General features: G+C 35.0%; 1 protein-coding gene across 5 annotated transcripts in view; it reads left to right on the forward strand.

Moving 5' to 3' along the window:
• The window catches only part of CEP83 (centrosomal protein 83), a 182,259-nt gene that overhangs the window by 119,523 nt on the left and 43,705 nt on the right, over positions 1 to 19,031 (forward strand). For 4 of the 5 annotated variants that reach the window (XM_037846054.1, XM_037846057.1, XM_037846055.1 and 1 more), the window contains 3 exons: positions 8,996 to 9,247; positions 11,244 to 11,375; positions 17,712 to 17,826. In XM_037846054.1, coding sequence (XP_037701982.1) covers positions 8,996 to 9,247; positions 11,244 to 11,375; positions 17,712 to 17,826 — 499 coding nt within the window. The remainder of the gene's footprint in view (positions 1 to 8,995; positions 9,248 to 11,243; positions 11,376 to 17,711; positions 17,827 to 19,031) is intronic. The other variant, XM_037846058.1, reaches the window with a different exon arrangement.

A 19,031-nucleotide genomic window follows, 5' to 3' on the forward strand; every position in this document is an offset into this window, starting at 1 on the left:
GTCAAAATGGAATCTTAAAAAATGTTCAAATAACTCATAGAAAGGTAGGAAAAAGCAATAAGAAACTAAAAACCAAACAAACCAACTTAAAAAACTACGGACTTAAGCCCTATCATACAAATAATTTCATTAAATGTAAATACACCACCAATCACTTGGAGGCCTTAGAAGCAAAGAAATGAAGTTTGCAAAAAGAAGAAATTCTGCCTCAAGATAACTATCCATACATTTTTGAGTTGCCACACTGCTGGGTTCCCCTACAGATTTCAGACTCAAGACTGCAACTTCACTCTCACTGGATTTTCAAGCCTGTCTGTTTGCCCAATGAATTTCAGACCTGCCAGCACCTGTAATCACATTAGTCAATTTCTTAAAAATTAAAATTTCTTAAAAAATAAAACTATTAAAAATAAATCTCTTAATATACATATATATGCATACACAGAGACATACACTGTTGTTGGTTTTGTTTCTCTGAAGAACTAAAACACATACTCATTTTAACCAAATTTATATTTGTTGAAATCTTTATATTTCTAATTTGATACGGAATTCCCAAGTTAAAACTTCTTTAAAGTATTTGTCAGTGAATGTTTATACAAAAATACTTAGGAACTCCTCTATGATAATATTTAAATGTTTCCTACTATCATGTTATTATTATTTAAATAGTAAGTTACTTAGAAACATTATCCCATGGATATGGTGTGCTAAGTTTATACTTGTGCATGATGTTTCAACAGGATGCAATCATTTTCTTAATAATTAGAGGAAGCCCAGAGTTTCTGAATTTTGAAATCATTAGTAATTGATCACTTCAAATGAGTTCTGCTGCTAAGACTAATGACATACTTGTTAAGGTTTGTAATAGATGATGCTTTGTTCCGATAGAGAAGTGATTATGCATGACTATTTATCATCTCGTTCTCAACAGGCTACAAAAAGCAAGAAGGTAATGTCTTAATTGTATATTTCCTCTTTATGTGTTTTTATAAAGTCTTTGAAGAGTAAAGGAAGATATTAATTTGTTCTTTAATATACAGCTTTATAGGTGTACTATATGGGTGATAACTTTCCAATTACAAGATGAATTAGTTTAAATCATCTGTAAAATTCTAATGCTTGGAAGATGCTGGCCAAACATGCTTATGAAATAATTGGAATAGGAAATTACAGAATACCTCACCTCTGTCCAAGAATTTTCTCAATGGCTATTTGTATACTTTCTATCTGTTGAAGCTGTAATCTCAAGCGTTATTCCTGTATTTATTGCTCTTTATCTCTTATTGTATAAATAGACATTCTACAAACAACTGTACATATAAAATTCAAAAATACCAAATGCGTATGTAATGTATTGATGCATCAGCTTATTTTTCTATTTTTTTTTCAATGCTTAGGATATTTGCTCTTTTAGACTGACCTAATGGGTAGACATATAGTAAATGTTTCCTTAAAAAAAAAAAAAATTTAAATACACCAATTAAAAGACAAAAATTACAGAATGGATTAAAAAACTTGACACAGGGAAAAGAAAAAAAAGAAAAAACACGACAACTATATGCTGTTTATAAGAAACTTCAAATGTAATTCAAAGAAAGCAGAAATGGCTATATTAATATCAGACTTCAGAGCAAATAAAAATACTAGAGTTAGAGAGAACATTATATAATGACAAAAAGTTCAATCCACCAGTTTAGGAATCCTGTGTATGCACCAAACCTCTGCAAAATATGTGAAGCAAAAACTTATAGAACTAGAAGGAGAAATAGACAAATCTTCAGTTATAGTTGTAGACTTCACAACCCCCTCTCAACAACTGAATGAACCAATGGGACAGGAAATCAGCAAAGATGTAAAACTCAGCAGTATCATCAACCAATAGGATATAATCAAAATTTATCCATCATTCCACCCAGCAGGATACCTAAAGACATTTTTTTCCACTGCCTCTGGAACATGCCAAGATAGACTGTATTCTGGGCCATAAAACGAACATCAATAAATTTATAAGAATTAAAATCATGTGCAGAGTGTGTTTTCTGACCATAGTAGAATCAAACTAAAAATCAGTAACAGGAAGATAACAGAAAAATCTTCAAACATTTAGAAATGAAACGACACACTTCTAAGTGATTCATAGTTTAAGTGGGAAGTTTCAAGGCAAAAAAAATATTGACCTAAAGGAGAATGCAACATATGAAAATGCATGGTGCGTATAGCTAAAGCAGTGCTGAGAGGGAAATTTATAGCATGAAGTGTTTCTATTATAAAAGAGGGAAAATTTCAAATCAATAATCTACATTCTTACCTCAAGAACCTAGAAAAAGAAGAGCAAGCAAGCAGAAGGAAGGGAAAAAATAAAGATAGGAGCAGAAATCAAAGAAATTAAAAATAGAAAAATAGAGAAAATCAGTGAAAGAGATGGTTTCTGAAAAGATCAGTAAAACTGACAAACCTCTAAAGACTGACAGTGAAAAACAGTGAGAAGACACAAATTACATATATCAGGAATAAAACAGGATATTATTACAGACTCTGCAGACATCAAAAGAATATTTAAGAGACTCCTATGAACAACTCTACACAAATAAATTTGATAACTTAGATGGAATGGACCAATTCCTTGAAAGGCACAGCTATCACATTTCACCAAATATGAAACAGATAATTTGAATAGCCCTATAACAATTAAGGAAATTGGATTAGTAACTTAAAAACACCCAAAAAGAATGTTTTCATTGAAGAATTCTACCAAGAGTTTAGAGAAGAATTAAGACCAATCTTACATAATCTTGTCCAGAAAGCATTAGAGGAAGGATGTTACTGTTGGGGTAAAGTGGATAAAGGGTACATAGGATCTCTGTGTGGTATTCTTTACAACTTCATGTGAACCTATAATTATCTGAAAATAAAAAGTTTAAAAAATAAGTAACCAGACAGAAAAAAAAAACATTTCGTGGAGAACAAGTATCAGAATGGCAGCAGATTCTTGTTGGAAATAATACATGTCAGAAGACAGTAGAACAATGTCTTTAATATATTGAAAGAAGAAAGAAATCTAGGCAGTCTAATTCCAGAGCTTGTTCTCTTAACCATTTCTCCATACTGTATCATAAAGGTATTTAAAAAAAGATGGATGGAGCAATTAGATGTACTGTGTTTCCCTTTTGCTTGTCTTGGGGATTTAGGATTTAGAGTAGTATTATGATCCTTTGAAAAGAAGATCAAGCACTATTCCTAGTTCCCGATCTTTTTCTATTGTTTCCTTTACTTCACCAAACTAAGTTTTATAAGCAAAATTGATTAACACATCATCTTTCCTGCCAAGCAAGTGTATAGTCTAGAAGAGAAGAAAGTTAATGTTGAGATAACTATAATATAAAGCAGTCTTGTATAAATGCCATAAAAAAAAAAACACAAATGAAGCCCTTTGAAAATTTAGAGTAAGAATTGAGAGCAGAACAAATTGAGGATATCAAGGAAGATGTCCTGTGAATCTGATTGAGAGTAGAGGAAAAGGAAATTGTTGAGGATGTGTCTAGGGTCTGCACCTAAATGTATGGGACAAGAGGATTTCATGACAGTGATTGAATGTAAGCTCCTTGAGAGCAGAGGTTCTGTGTTTCAGTGTCTGCTAGAATGCCTGTTGTATCACCACTGCCTGCCACTGTGCCTGGAACATAACAAGTACTCAATGAATATTTGTTGCATGAATAATTAAATGAGTAGAGGAATTAGGAGTAGGCAGTGATCACTGGTTTTGATAGGAACGATTTGATAGTGAGCTCTGAATTACAAACCTGGTATCCAATCCTGTTTATACCATTAGCTAGCTAGCTGCTGTGTAATCCCATAGCTTCAGCTATCACTGCTACACAGATGCCTCTAAAAACTACTAGAGAAAGCTATAACATAGGACTCATGCTGGTCAAGAACATTAGCTGTAAAATGGGGACAACAAAAGAGATTATTAAATGTGATTTATGTGTGTGTGTATGTATATATATATATATATATATATTTTTTTTTTTTTGCAATTGTTCACATAGCATACAGCTATCCAAAGATCCAAAGTGTACAATCAATTGCCCATGGTACCATCATAGAGCTGTGCATACATCACCACAATTTTTTTTTTTCAATTTTTAGAACATTTTCGTTACTCCAGAAGAGAAATAAAGACAAAAAAGAAAGGAAACTCAAATTTTCCCATCCTAACCCCCCCCCCCATTATTGATTCGTAGTTTTGGTATAGTACATTTGTTACTGTTGATGAAAGAATGTTAAAATACTACTAACTGTAGTATATAGTTAGCAATAGGTATATATAATTTTCCTATATGCCTCTGTATTATTAACTTTTAGTTTTAGTGTCATACATTTGTTTTAGTTCGTGAGAGAGATTTCTAATATTGTGCAGTTAATCACAGACATTGTCCACCACAGATTCACTGTTTGATACATTCCCATCTTTTAACCTCCAACTTCCCTTTTAGTGACACACGTGACTCTGAGCTTACCCTTTCCACCGCCTTCACACACCTTTCAGCACTGTTCGTTATTCTCACAACATGCTACCATCACCCCTGTCCATTTCCAAGTTCACCCTAGTAGAACATTCTGTTTATAATAAGCAACCGCTCCCAATTCTTTAGCCTCATTCTATATCCTGGTAACTTATATTTCATGTCTGTGAGTTTCCATATTATAATTAGTTCATATCAGTGAGACCCTGCAATATATGCCTTTATGTGTCTGTCTTATTTTACTCAGTATAGTGCCCTCAAGGTTTCTTCATCAACCCCTTTCTTTTAAGATGGTTTTGTTCACACAGCATACATTCCATCCTAAGTAAACAATCATTGGTTCCCTGTGTAATCACGTATTTATGTATTCAGCACCATCGCCACTATCTATATAAAGACATCTCCATTTCTTCCACAAAGAAGGAGGAAGAGTCAAAGAAGGCAGAGAGACAAAAGAAAAAGAAAAGAGAAAGAGAGAGAGAGGAAAACAAAACAAAACAAAACAAAACATGACAGCTAGGAGGCAACAAAAGGAAAGATGCCATTAACCTGAAGTAGAATAAAGAGTCAGACAATATCACCAATGCCAGGAGTCCCATACACTCCCCCTACCTGCCCCCCCCCCCGCCCCATGAGCATTTGGCTTTGGTATATTGCCTTTGTTGTATTAAAGGAAGCATAATACAATGTTTCCATTAATTATAGTCTCTAGTTTGCATTGATTGTATTTTCCCCCCAATCCCACCCTATTTTTAACACCTTGCAATGTTGACATTCATTTGTTCTACCTCAAGTAAAAACATATTTATACCTTTCATTAAAATTGTTGAGCACCCTAGGTTTCCCTGAGTTACACAGTCCCAGTCTTTTTCCTTTGTCTTTTCTGGTGTCCCACATGGTCCCAGCCTTCTTCTTTCGACCATACTCACAGTCATCTTTGTTCAGTGTACTTACATTGCTGTGCTGGTATCTCCCAATATTGTTTTCCAAACCTCTCACTCCTTTCTGTCTGCAGTGCTGCCTTTAGTGTTTCCTGTAGAGCAGGTATCTTGTTCACAAACTCTGTCATTGTCTGTTTGTCAGAGAGTATTTTAAGTTCTCCCTCATATTTGAAGGACAGTTTTGCCAGATATAGTATTCTTGGTTGACGTTTTTTCTCTTTCTGTATCTTAAATATATCACCCCACTTCCTTCTTGCCTCCATGGTTTCTATTGAGAAATCTGCATAGAGTTGTATCAAGCATCCTTTGTATGTGATAGATTGATTGTCTCTTGCTGCTTTCAGGATTCTCTCTTTATCTTTGACGTTTGATAATCTGATTATTAAGTGTCTTGGCATAGGCTTATTCAGATCTATTCTGTTTGGGGTACACTATGCTTCTTGGATCTGTAATTTTATGTCTTTCATAAGAGATGGGAAATTTTCATTGATTATTTTCTCTTTTATTGCTTCTGCCCCTTTTCTCTTCTCTTCTCCTTCTGGGACACCATTGACACATACATTCCTGCTTTTCATTTTGTCCTTAAGTTTCCGGAGCCATTGCTTGTATTTTTCCATTCTTTTCTCTATCTGTTCTTTTGTGTGTAGGCTTTCAGGTGCCTTGTTCTCCAGTTCCTGAGTGTTTTCTTCTGCCTCTTGAGATCTGCTGTTGTATGTTGCCATTGTGTCTTTCATCTCTTGTGTTGTGCCTTTCATTTCCATAGATTCTGCCAGTTGGTTTTTTGAACTTTCAATTTCTACTGTATGTATGCCCAGTGTTTTCATTATACAGTTTATCTCTTTTGCCATGTCTTCCCCAGACTTTTTGAATTGACTGAGTATTAGTTGTTTAAGTTCCTGTATCTCAGTTGAAGTGTAAGTTTGTTCCTTTGACTGGGCCATAACTTTGTTTTTCTTAGTGTAGGTTGTAGTTTTCTGTTGTCTAGGCATGGTTTCCTTGGTTACCCGATTCAGGTTTTCCCAGACCAAAACGGGCTGCGGTCCCAGAAGGAAGAACTATTCAGTACCCAGTTTCCTGAGGGTGTGTCTTAGAAAGTTGGTACACCCTGTGAGGCCTCAAGTCACTGTGCTTTTCTGCCCAGCAGGTAGTGCCTATCAGCCTGTATCTCCAGACTGGTGTAAGGAGTTGTGACTCGTGGCTGTTTTCCCCCAGGGTCTGGGGTCTGGTTTTGAAAGGAAGGCGGATAGTAGAGCTTGGCCCCACCTCTTTCCTCTTAGAGAAGATAGACCCTCTAGGGAGAGGTCATTAGCATTGGAATGGAATCTGTCTGCCTGTGCTATCTCCACCCTTGCCTGGATCAGAGTGCTGGGAACTGAAAATGGCTGAGGCTCTCTCCACTGAGCCGAAAAAGGGATAGAAAGCCCCCTTCAGGGCCAGTCCATGGCCACCCTCCAGCTCTCCAAGGTCAGTCGTCACCCAAAGCCTCTGTCTGCTTGTTGGGGATTCGTAGCTTATATCAAGCAGTCCATGCTTGTTAATTAAAACCCCAGTTGGAGCTCAGCTGAGCTATATTCGCTTGCTGGGAGAGAGTTTCTCTCTAGCACCACAAGGCTTTACAGTTCTGGCCTTGGGAGGAAGGGGCTTCCGGCTTGGATCTGCAGTTTCTACTTACAGATTTTATGGTGCGATCTTGGACATTCTTCCCAATTCAGGTTGGTTTATGGTGAACAGACAATCACGTTTGTCCCCCACAGTTATTCCAGATTATTTACTAGTTGTTCCTGGTTGCTTATTAGTTGTTCCAGGTGGACTAACAAGCTTCCACTCCTCTCTGTGCTGCCATCTTAGATCTATGAAATGTGATTTTGCATGTAAAGCACTGAGCTCAGCATTTGATTATTGTCTGAACTTGGGTTTCACATTGTCTTCTGACCTAGATGAGCTGCTAGCACCTCTAATATAGCACCTAAAAATCAGATTCAGGTTACCTCTTGTGAAAGCTAGATGGGATCTTAAAGTCATCCAGCTCAAGCTCTTCATTTTAACTGAGGCCAAAGTGGAGAAACAAAGTCACACAAATAGCTGAAGGAAACGGAATATGGAGAAAAAAAATGTAGTCAGGAACCAAACCCTGGAGTAATGTTTATATGTAAATGGCAGGAGGAGAGATAGGAAAGAGACACTAATTAGTTGGGTTTTGGAGGACTTGGCTTTGAATATTACAGTTGCCTTTTGGGATAAATTTTATTTTCTGGGAAAAAATGATACCAATTTACCTACTGGATAGCTCTACCTGATTTCCCCCTGGCATCTTTAATTCAGCCTATTTAAAACCAAATTAAAATGACTACATGCTAAAGCCAGAAAGGCTCGTAAAGGGCCTCCATTCCAGTCTCTCATTTTATAGATGAAGAAACAGGTTGTGCTCTGGGATATAGTTCCCACACTTCTTGCATTCATTCAAAACTCTGTGAGCAATCCAGTTGTTTCTTGGACCACTTTTGCCTAGGTTGCAGAGCACTTCTTTAGGGTCCTTTTTGACTTAGAGTGAACCTTCTAAGCTTTTTTAAACAGCCAAATCCTTTCCTTAAGCTGAATCATATGAAAATAAATAAATAAATAATATAACAAAAGAGATTAAAAAGAGGAGCTGTTCTGGTTAACAATAGAGGTTTGATGGTGGTGGTAGGGGGCAGGTAGTTGGGGAGATCAGGAAAGGAAGAATGAGTTCTACCCTAATTCCTTGGACCTCTCATCCCCAGAGGTGAAAGTGAGGGGCCTTTGAAGTGCCTCAGAGGCTAGGAACAGTTTGAAACCCACTGATTTGTAGGCCCTTGAGGTCTGGCAGTGATAGTTAGCATGAATGACAAGACCATCAGTGTCTCTAGTGTACAAGTTCCTGTGACTTTTCCATATGCCCTGGAGTAATGATTATCAGCTCTTTCTTAAGTCTAAGAACTACAAACGAGGCCATCATTACAGCCAAGACTTTAATAAACTCTCAGCTATCATTTAAAAACTCCTATCAATCACATTTGTATTTATTTACACAGACAAGCAGCTTTTGTGTGAATTAAATCACCTTGAAATAGATAATTTTATTAGTATAGACATAACCCAAGAATTGCTGTCACATGAGGAAAAGCTTAGCAGTAGTCAGCATATTAATCTTGTATAACCCTTATATGTTCTGATGAATTTTCAAATATTTGACCTATTTTTAATAATTATTTTATGATATTATTTATAATTTTGAATTTTAGTGAGCAACTAATTAAGCACTATGCTAGATACCATTGGGAAATAGAGGAAAAATAGGGCAAGGTCTTTGCCCTCACATTTGAGTAAAACGGTACAGAATGAAGAACGTGACATTTTAGATTTTTTCCTTCGTTTACTCCATTTCAGTACCTGAGCTTTCATATTATACAGTTGTTAGTTTTAATTTACTGACCTGTAAAGCTTGCTCATGACTGAAAATTCAGTAATTTAAATTTGTATGCTTTTCTTTCAAATCATTATTAGATTGCAAGATTGGAGAAAGATAAAGAAGAACTACATAACCAGCTACTTAGTGTTGATCCCACAAGAGACAACAAACGAATGGAGCAACTTGTTCGAGAAAACTTGTATTTGTGTCAGAAATTAAAAAGTTTAGAGACTGAAATAGCAGAATTAAGGGCTGAAAAAGAGAATTCTGGTGCTCAGGTAGAAAATGTCCAAAGATTACAGATACGGCAGTTGGCTGAGATGCAGGCTACAGTTAGATCCCTGGAGGTAAGGTTTTAATTGCTTCCCAGTAGAGTATGGCATACTTTTTTAAAGTGCAATTGACAAGCTTTTGATTTTTCACAGCATAAATGTATACTTACCAATGTAATGCTGACGCATTTGTGAAATCCCAAGAGTATATATTCTTGTTGTAAAGATGAAAGCTACTGATTCATAAGCAGTAGCTATGCTACCCATTTACAAAGGGGTTATTTATTCTCTGAGAGTCAAGTCATCTATCTGAAATGATTTAACTCTTATAATGCCACTGGATAGAATATGCAAAATCCAAAAAAAAAAAAATCTCTGAAGACTGAAGTCATTTCCAACCAGATAGAACCATTTCTTCCTATTAGTAATTTCCTTACACTGACATTTGAGTTCCTAAAATCCTAAGTCCTGTTTGAGCAGAAATGCTATACTTCCCTTATAACAGCTTTTTGCCATAGTAATAAAATTTAGCTTGGCTATTAATGCATACAAGCCTTTACTGAATTATTTCCCTGAGTTCACTCGAGAAAGATACGAGTTGGCAGAGCCAGGCTCTTCCACCCAGAGGTATTCCCTTATGAAAATTCTTTGTTTCCATCTTATTCAGATATATTTACTCCTAATAGTTCTTAGTGCCTAACATGTGGCAGTTATACCAATTTAATTTTTTATTTACTTGAGTAATGAAACATGTTTTTCAGTTTTGGTAGGAATAGTTTTGAAATGATTTAGGTTGGAGGGAATTTAGTGGGTACCCTGTTTGTCATTGTAATCCAATATCCAAATCCAAATGGTAAGTTTTTTTTCCCAGCCAGCAAGCTAGTACAATGAGTATATTGATATGTTTTGAAGAGTGAAAGTCACCTTTTTATATCTTGGATGAAGCTTCTGACAAGTATTTGCTGGATTCCTGAACTAAAGTTGTCAGTATCATTGGACCTTAGACATGACGCACTACAGAGTGAGACTTTAATTTTATCACATACCAGATAAAATGAAAATAAGCATGTAACAGCATGTATTTCTTTCCCCTCTTTGACTTTCTTCACTATCATTGTGCTCAGATAATATCATTTTGTATTTGAAGAAAATAGTTTTTTTCTGAATTATTTGTTGACTGTACTTATCATATTTAAGATAGGTAGGAAATAAGATATTAAAAATATGAAGCTTATCCTTTAGATGCCAAAACTTTTTCATTTTAACTATTTTAAGTAGAAGTATTTTAAAAAGCTTTTAGTTTTCCCTCACTAAAGTGTACTGTGAATATTACCAACCAGAAATTTTCTTGACAACTTACAGACTTCATTAAGAATCTTAATTATGTGAGGAGATCAAGAACTATTGAGCTATTTGCCTGTATACATCAGAAGATTCCATATTAGCTGAGGTTTTTTTAAATTCTTTTATCTTTTGTGTGTTTTTAAAAAAATCTTTTGATTTTAGACTTTCATTTCTCACTTTTAACTAGTATCAGTGAGCCCTCCTTTCTACCTTCTAATGTGCTTTATTATATCTGCTATAGACTCAAAACCCCAAAACATATTTTTTGGAATTACATTAACAATAAGAGTAAATAGGTATCAAGTGAGTACCTTAAGTTCTCGCTCACATGAGAGAAGTGTATGAGTTTTATTTTGTTGGTTGTTATTATGTTGTTCGTCCAGACATCTGTTGCATATTTTGTGATTCTCACAGATCTTCTGCCAAGGGAGACTGCCAGGTAGGTTATTTCTAAGATAAATACAGTACTACTGTGGTATGATAATAAACCTTATTTTTGGATCTAAATTATTATTATTTTAGTTTGGTGGAGCAAATATCTTTCATTTGAATTCTACCAAATAGTTTGAGAAAACTCTTGTTACTTTGGTATGTGTACATTGTTGAGGTTTTGAATGATAATTGGTAGCATGATTAGACATATGTTTTTAAATAGTGCTTATTTTATTTAGATATAATTGTAAAAAATATGAACAAATTTTAAAATATAATTTTGTTTTAATGAAAGGCTGAAAAACAATCAGCTAAACTACAGTCTGAACGCTTGGAAAAAGAGCTACAATCAAGCAATGAACAAAATACTTTTTTAATCAATAAATTGTATAAAGCTGAACGAGAAATAAATACATTAACCAGTAAAGTAAGTTGCTTAATGCTTATCCTTTATTCTTTAGAAATCTTGATTCTGTATAATGACAGAGAAATTTAGTGTTTTAAATAGTTTTGTTTTCTATATTAAAATCTGTTTTTTTAGTCTACTTTCCAAATCCATGAAGAATCTGATTCTCACCACCTCCACAACGATCTCTTTCGTCCAAGCCATGATCTCTCTAAGCTCAATTTTTACAATAGCTTCCTAATTAGTCTTTGTACTTTCTACTGATAACCCCATAGAGGCTTTTTTCTATACAGCAGCAAAAGCGATCCTTTTAAAATCAGTGTCAGATCATGTTATTTTTCTGTTTAAAACCTTCCAAAGAATTCTCATCTTACTGGGCATAAAAGTAAAGGTTCTTACCATTCAGAGCTCTGAGTGATCTGGCCTCAGTCCCTTTCTAATGTCATCCCCATCCATTTTTCTTCTTGTTCACTTTGCTCCAGATTTACTGGACTCCTTATTCTTTGAACAAGCTTTACGTCTACCTCAGAGTCTTTGTGTATACATGCATGGCATGGCTTCTTCTTCAGATGTAACTTTATCAGATAGGTCTTCCCTGTCTTCACTTTATAAAATAGCATCTTCCCTCTCCCTATGCCCCACTCTCTATCTTCTTTACCTGGTTTATTTTTCTTCATAGCTCTTAACACCATCTGAATTATTTATATTTATTTGTATTTATTATTTTTTTTCTCTCCCTTTCTCTTCATACTCCGGATTAAACTTCGAGAGAGCAAGGACATTACTTTCATCATTGCTGTATCTCCAGCTCCTAGAACAGTGCTGGCACATAGTAGGTTCTCAGTAAATATTTGTTAAATGAATAAATTAATATCAGCATGATCTGCATTTACATCATTCTTTTTTTATCTTCATTTTATTGAGATATATTCACATACCATGCAGTCATACAAAACAAATCATACATTCGATTGTTCACAGTACCATTACATAGTTGTACATTCATCACCTAAATCAATCCCTGACACCTTCATTAGCACACACACAAAAATAACAAGAATAATAATTAAAGTGAAAAAGAGCAATTGAAGTAAAAAAGAACACTGGGTACCTTTGTCTGTTTGTTTCCTTCCCCTATTTTTCTACTCATCCATCCATAAACTAGACAAAGGGGAGTGTGGTCCTTATGGCTTTCCCAATCCCATTGTCACCCCTCATAAGCTACATTTTTATACAACTGTCTTCGAGATTCATGGGTTCTGGGTTGTAGTTTGATAGTTTCAGGTATCCACCACCAGCTACCCCAATTCTTTAGAACCTAAAAAGGGTTGTCTAAAGTGTGCGTAAGAGTGCCCACCAGAGTGACCTCTCGGATCCTTTTGGAATCTCTCTGCTACTGAAGCTTATTTCATTTCCTTTCACATCCCCCTTTTGGTCAAGAAGATGTTCTCCGTCCCACGATGCCAGGTCTGCATTCCTCCCCGGGAGTCATATTCCACGTTGCCAAGGAGATTCACTCCCCTGGGTGTCTGATCCCACGTAGGGGGGAGGGCAGTGATTTCACCTTTCAAGTTGGCTTAGCCAGAGAGAGAGGGCCACATCTGAGCAACAAAGAGGCATTCGGGAGGAGGCTCTTAGGCACAATTATAGGGAGGCCTAGCCTCTCCTTTGCAGCAACCGTCTTCCCAAGGGTAAAACCTATGGTAGAGGGCTCAACCCATCAAACCACCAGTCCCCTATGTAATACTTTCAGTATTCCAGAAACATCTTACATATATAAAGTTTTATCCAAAAACTTGTAGGATTGTGTCCTCAGATGTAGTGTATGTATAAGGAATCCAATAACCAGAAATAAGATATTAAAGTATTTTACGGAATACTGTATTGATTAAGAATATTAGTACAGTAGTCAGGCAGACTGGACTCAAATTTCAGTTCTTCCCCTTATGACCTATGTGACATTGGGCAATTTACTTTATCCCTGAGAATTTGGATGTCTTCTTCTATAAAATGGGGCTAATACCTATAAATATAGGGTTATGGCAAAAATTAAATGAGATGCATAAATCACTTAGCAGAAGGTCTAACATAACCACTCAAATATTAGCTATTATTATACTGCAGTATATTAGTAATTGGGGCATCTCTAAGAACTTGGAACTAAAACTGATTTCTGAGTCAATGAAATTATTGCATTTTCTATTAGTGCAGGGTTATGTAATGTCACCTTAAAAAACAGAATGGCTCACAGACCAGTAGGAATTTACCATAACGTAGCAGAAATGTATGAACTTATCTAAAGGAATAATGTGTTCATTGTAATGTTGGTGAAGAAATTACTTGAGATGAAGCAGATGGGAGAGTGAGCTCTAGTCTGCAGAATTTAAGTATTCTGGTCTCATTGAAAAGATTATCTTTATTGTGAGATGAATATACTAATCTTTTTAAATCTGTGGTCATTAAACAATCAAATCATCTCATTCCCTTCTATCTGTTTTCATGACCATCAGGTAACTTTCTAACTTTTATTTGACTCATTTGGTTTTGTCTACAAGAGAGTATGCACTGGTCCTTTAGACTTAGAGTATTCCGGTTCCTCTTTAGTTTTTTCCTCATAATTAATATATTGGCATCCTGATTTTATAGGTCATTCCTTGTAAGCTTTATTAATGTAAATCTAACCTTGAGTCTTCTTTGAATGGCAACAGAATTGGATTTCTGTGTCTGTTAAGCTAAAACCATAATATGTTCACCATGTATTGCATGCCACCTTGGGAGATAGTCTACCCTGTTTTTTCCGTGGCAGACATATACTTCTGAATTTGCAGGTATGCATCTGATTATGCTTTTAATTTTTGTTTGAGTTTTTATACTTTAGTTTATAAAATAGTTTTTTAGCAGTGTCTAAATAGAGACATGGATGCCACTAGAAAGAATAAGTGAAAATTAAGCAAATTAGATTAATTGTTAAAATATTTTAATTTCAGATACAGTCTTCTAGCCTGTAGGTTTAAATCCAAATATATTTAGAAATTTAAAACTCTGTTATTTTGGAGGAGGTAGTGATGTTCAGTGGGAAAGTTCATGGGCTTTGAATCAGATGAATTTATCTGTGAATCCTGACTCATTCACCCCATTCACTATTCACATGATTTGCTTAACCATTAAATGAGATGATACCTATTTCTGTAACATTTTTGTGAAGATTAAAGATAGTACTGAACACAGTAAATAGTAGCTGCTGATAAAAATGATGATTAAGATAGCAGTGATTTATATACTTGTGATATCTTTAAATAAGAAAATAATGTAACCAAGAATACAGGGCTTTGAGCCTGTTGACTAGTTCTTTTCCTCACTGTATCAATAACTGTGAATGCATCCTGTAGGCAAGTCACTTAAATCTCACTGAGATCCAATTTCCTCATAGGTGAAATGAGGCATTATTTTAGCAGATCCCTAAGAAACCTTCCAGCCTACTAAAATTATGTAAGCTATACTAGAAAATAAATTAATAGTATTATTGCTTACTGATTAACTGAAAGTAGATTAGTTTATTCAGCATGTGTGTGTGTGTATACGTGTGTATGTATAATGCCTACAATTATAGCTTATAGCGTACACAAAGGAATAGATACAAAACACAAGTAAATTCAAGATACAGGAAGTCTCATGTTCTTCTTCCACTTCCAGTATGAATTGTTTTCAGTTTTGTAAAAACATTATTGGATGCCCAAAAATATTGGTTCTGACATGAGTAGCCAGACTATATGTGCTGGAATAACCTGAATCATGTATAGGGCAACAGAACATTGGATTTGCTGGGCTTCCATGTGTGGCTTCTGACTCGTCTGGAGGCCACTAAGTACTTCCCTGCAACAGTTTTTACCTGAATTCTCCAACCTACCTGCTTGCCTGACCCTGATCTCTCTTTTTGCTTACATACTCTTCTCTATTGCTCTTTATTGTTAGAATTAGAGCATAGATGATTTCTCTTTATCCCCTACTCTGCTGAAGGACTAAGGGCAATTCGGTATAGTATTATTTATTTCTCTTGTGCTTGTTCAACACACATTGTTTAGAGTTGCCTTTTAAAGCCACACTTGCATTATTTTGCATATAAATGGAGTATTAAAAACCATCCTTCAACTTTAGACACACTCAAATGTTCATTTGAAATCTTGCATGTAAAAAGAGTCCATTGGAAGGATGAATTTTAAAATAATATCTGTTTTCTTGGCAACTTGAAATTTTTGTCAGCATTTTGCGATTCTAACAAATGGTTGTTTGCAGTGCAAAGGAACACCTGGGGTATGCTTGTCTAAGTTATTCAAATTTAGGAAATGTTTGTTAGGTTTTAGAACAAAGCTTTATCAGTGTGACTCAGTATTTTAGATTAAAAGGCATTGCCAAAGATGAGCTGAAATGGTTGATCAGAGATCTTTTACAGTCAATGAGATAAAATTTCTTCCAGTTACCTCATAAGATATTTGATCTTGAGAACTCCATTAAAAGATATAGTTTGAAGGAAGCCATCCCACAGACTTATACTTATTAGCTAAGTAAATGTGGTCATACCATCTTAGACCTTTCCAAAAGATAGGAGCAGAATTTAAGTGCCACCTCATTGGTATTTGCATCCAGAGCTTCTTGGATAATATATTTTTTTCAACTATATTTCTGTTCTTTGCTGATATATGTTGCTTGTATGTGTGTGTGTATGTGTCTGTAATTTAACAGATTCTGAACCCCTGTGAAAGGCCCAGTATTACCATTTTTGACATTTTAATGTTAAAGTTTTGTTGGTAGTAGGTAGTGATCTCTGAATACTCAATGCTGTTGTGTCAAAAGCAAAATTTTAAATGCAAAGGCCTGACTCTACATGGAAAACATTTTGTGAAAAAACAGGATTGCTTAGCCTAAAGAAGCTAGAGAAGAATGTAAATCTCTTGAAATTATATGCAGCATTTTAACATTTTATTTAGGAAAAGTGCTCTAAGTTTTTCTAGATTTTCAAAAGTCCTAAAAACAATAAAGATTAAGAACGAGGGATCTGGAGTCAAAAGCAACTTTATTATGACTGTTAGGGATTTGGTCCAGAGTACTCATAGAAAAGCACTACTATTTCATCATTTTTGGGTAAATAATTTCCATTTAAGTTTTTCATTTTTATTAAATAAAACAATTCCTTTTAAATATATTTTTGAAAGTTAACACTTATTTTACTGCTAGTATAAGTGCACTCATTTTCTGAGAATTGTAAAAATGTAGAAATGAAGGAAAACATAAAGATCATCTAGTCTTCATAGACGAGTAAATTTGAATGCTGAGAAAATACGTAACTTGCTTAAACATATATCACTAATATAATAGCAAATGACGTCCAGAAAGCACTCCTTACTTGTCTGATTTCTTGTCCAGTGTCTTTCAGTTTCCATTATTATAGTTTAGTTAAAAATGTTTTCTCATTTCAGTAAATTTAGGGGTGAAATGAATAAGAAATGGTGGTTTTTTTTTTTTTTTTTTTGGTAGTTATTCTTCAAGTTACCATGAAATGAATCAACTTTCTACAAAATAGGATGGTTCAAATTTTCCACCTTATGTTTAAAGCAGCTACAGTGTGGTTTGTTAATGAACAGCTATGTCATTCTTAACCTATTACAGTGAGTATATAATAGCAGGTTATAATTACATTTGTCATAGAGATTGGATTTTCATTGTAGTTATATTTCTTTGAATTTTTAAAGCACTTATAGTTTAGATTCTCTCTGTCCATGAAACTATAATGTAGTAAAACCCAATCTAAAGAAAGTTTTTAAGTACTAAAGTAAATATAATTTCTTACCTACTTTCATGTACTAAAACAATATTTCATAAGACTTGCTTTAACAAAAAGGAACTTCAGAAAGGAGATTTCAAAATGCAAAACTGATATCAGCACAAGATAGCTGTTTTATATGGGGTCATTTTGAAATCTACAATTTAATTTAGAGGGATACTTCTCTTGTAATTAACAGTACAAAGGCAGTACAGTCCACACTTTTCTATTTTCACCTTTAAGTAAGGATTTTGCATTAAACCATTCCATGGAAATTTTTAGGACATTTCATAGGTGGAGCCTTGTCTAATAAGATACTTCTGTTTCCCATCCTTGCCTCTTTAGCTCTTGGACCTCTTCCTGATTTCTTTCTAATTCCCAACTCCAATTTTTATTGGACTCTGTTCCAGGCACTGAAGGTGCTTACATTCTGTACTCTGCCACCAAAGCATTTTCTCATTTCTACATAAGTTTTGGGTAGCCACTGTTAAATGGCAAGAATATGACCAATAATTGTTTCAATTCCTAATTATCAACAGGTAAAAGAACTTAAGCATTCAAACAAGCTAGAAGTAACAGACATCAAACTGGAAACAGCAAGAGCCAAGAGTGAGCTAGAAAGAGAAAAGAATAAGATTCAAAGTGAACTGGATGGTAATATGTGATTTTTCATGCTTTTTACTATTGTAGTTGGTTCTCCTTATTCACAGTAGGTTTGTTCTATAAATTTGCTTTGATCACTGAATTAGCAAATACTGAACGATTGCCCCAAGGGCAAATGTAGGGTTAGGTTTCTGTAAGCCCCTGATCACAACATTTCATTATCCATAAATTGTTTTATGTCTGTTTCTGTTTATGTCTATGTCTTTTGCTTCCTCCTTAAATTTGCATGCAGTGATTCTCAAAGTTCCTTGTTTTACCAGCCTTTTAGAGACTGTCTCCCTTTCCTTATCTAGAAACACTGTCATTGCCCTTAGAATATTTTAAAGCAACATATAAACAAAGCATAAATTTAAGCAAGTTTAATCATAAATCACATTAGAGGGCATGTAATTGGAGCTCATTAAATAAGGTGTTGGTTCATTAACGCTGAACTCAAAACCAACAGTACTCACGAGGCACATGATAGCCTTCTTGCAGTTAGGACACAGATAGCACTTCAACATTACATTTGGGGGCCATTTTAAAAAGAGAAAACACTAACAAAAAAGCCCCAACAAAAAAACAAACAAAAAAACATGACACTTAATATACCATAAAAAGGACACTTGTTTATAGTAAAAGAGCTGAAACAAGATGGCAGAGTATCACCTTTGTTCAGTCTCAGCCGTGACGGTGCATGTCAGGCAAATCAAATTTTTCTCTACTCTGTACAAGTCTGCAAATGACTGTGAAAGTGCCAGAAATACTGATTTTGGGTTTACAGGTAAATTCTAGCAAATAGGTAAATTCTAGCAAATAGGCAAATTCACTGGGACAGAATCTGCAATTAATGAGGATTAATTGTATTTTCAGATGGAAACTCCAAGTAAAATTATTAAAATCAGTCAACCTGAGAGGCGGGGCAAGATGGCAGACTGGTGAGCTGTAAGTTTTAGTTACTCCTCCAGGAAAGTAGGTAAAAAGCCAGGAACTGCGTGGACTGGACACCACAGAGCAATCTGTCTTTGGGCATACTTCATACAACACTCATGAAAACGTGGAACTGCTGAGATCAGCGAAATCTCCCAATACAGAAAGCTTCAAAGAATTGCAATTTGGGCACGTCAAGTCAAGAGCAGAACTAAGAGAGCTCTGAGACAAAAGGCAATAATCCAGTGGCTGAGAAAATTCACTAAACAACACAACTTCCCAAGAAA

This window comes from Choloepus didactylus, chromosome 8 (assembly GCF_015220235.1).
Source record: "Choloepus didactylus isolate mChoDid1 chromosome 8, mChoDid1.pri, whole genome shotgun sequence".
NCBI lineage: Eukaryota > Metazoa > Chordata > Mammalia > Pilosa > Megalonychidae > Choloepus > Choloepus didactylus.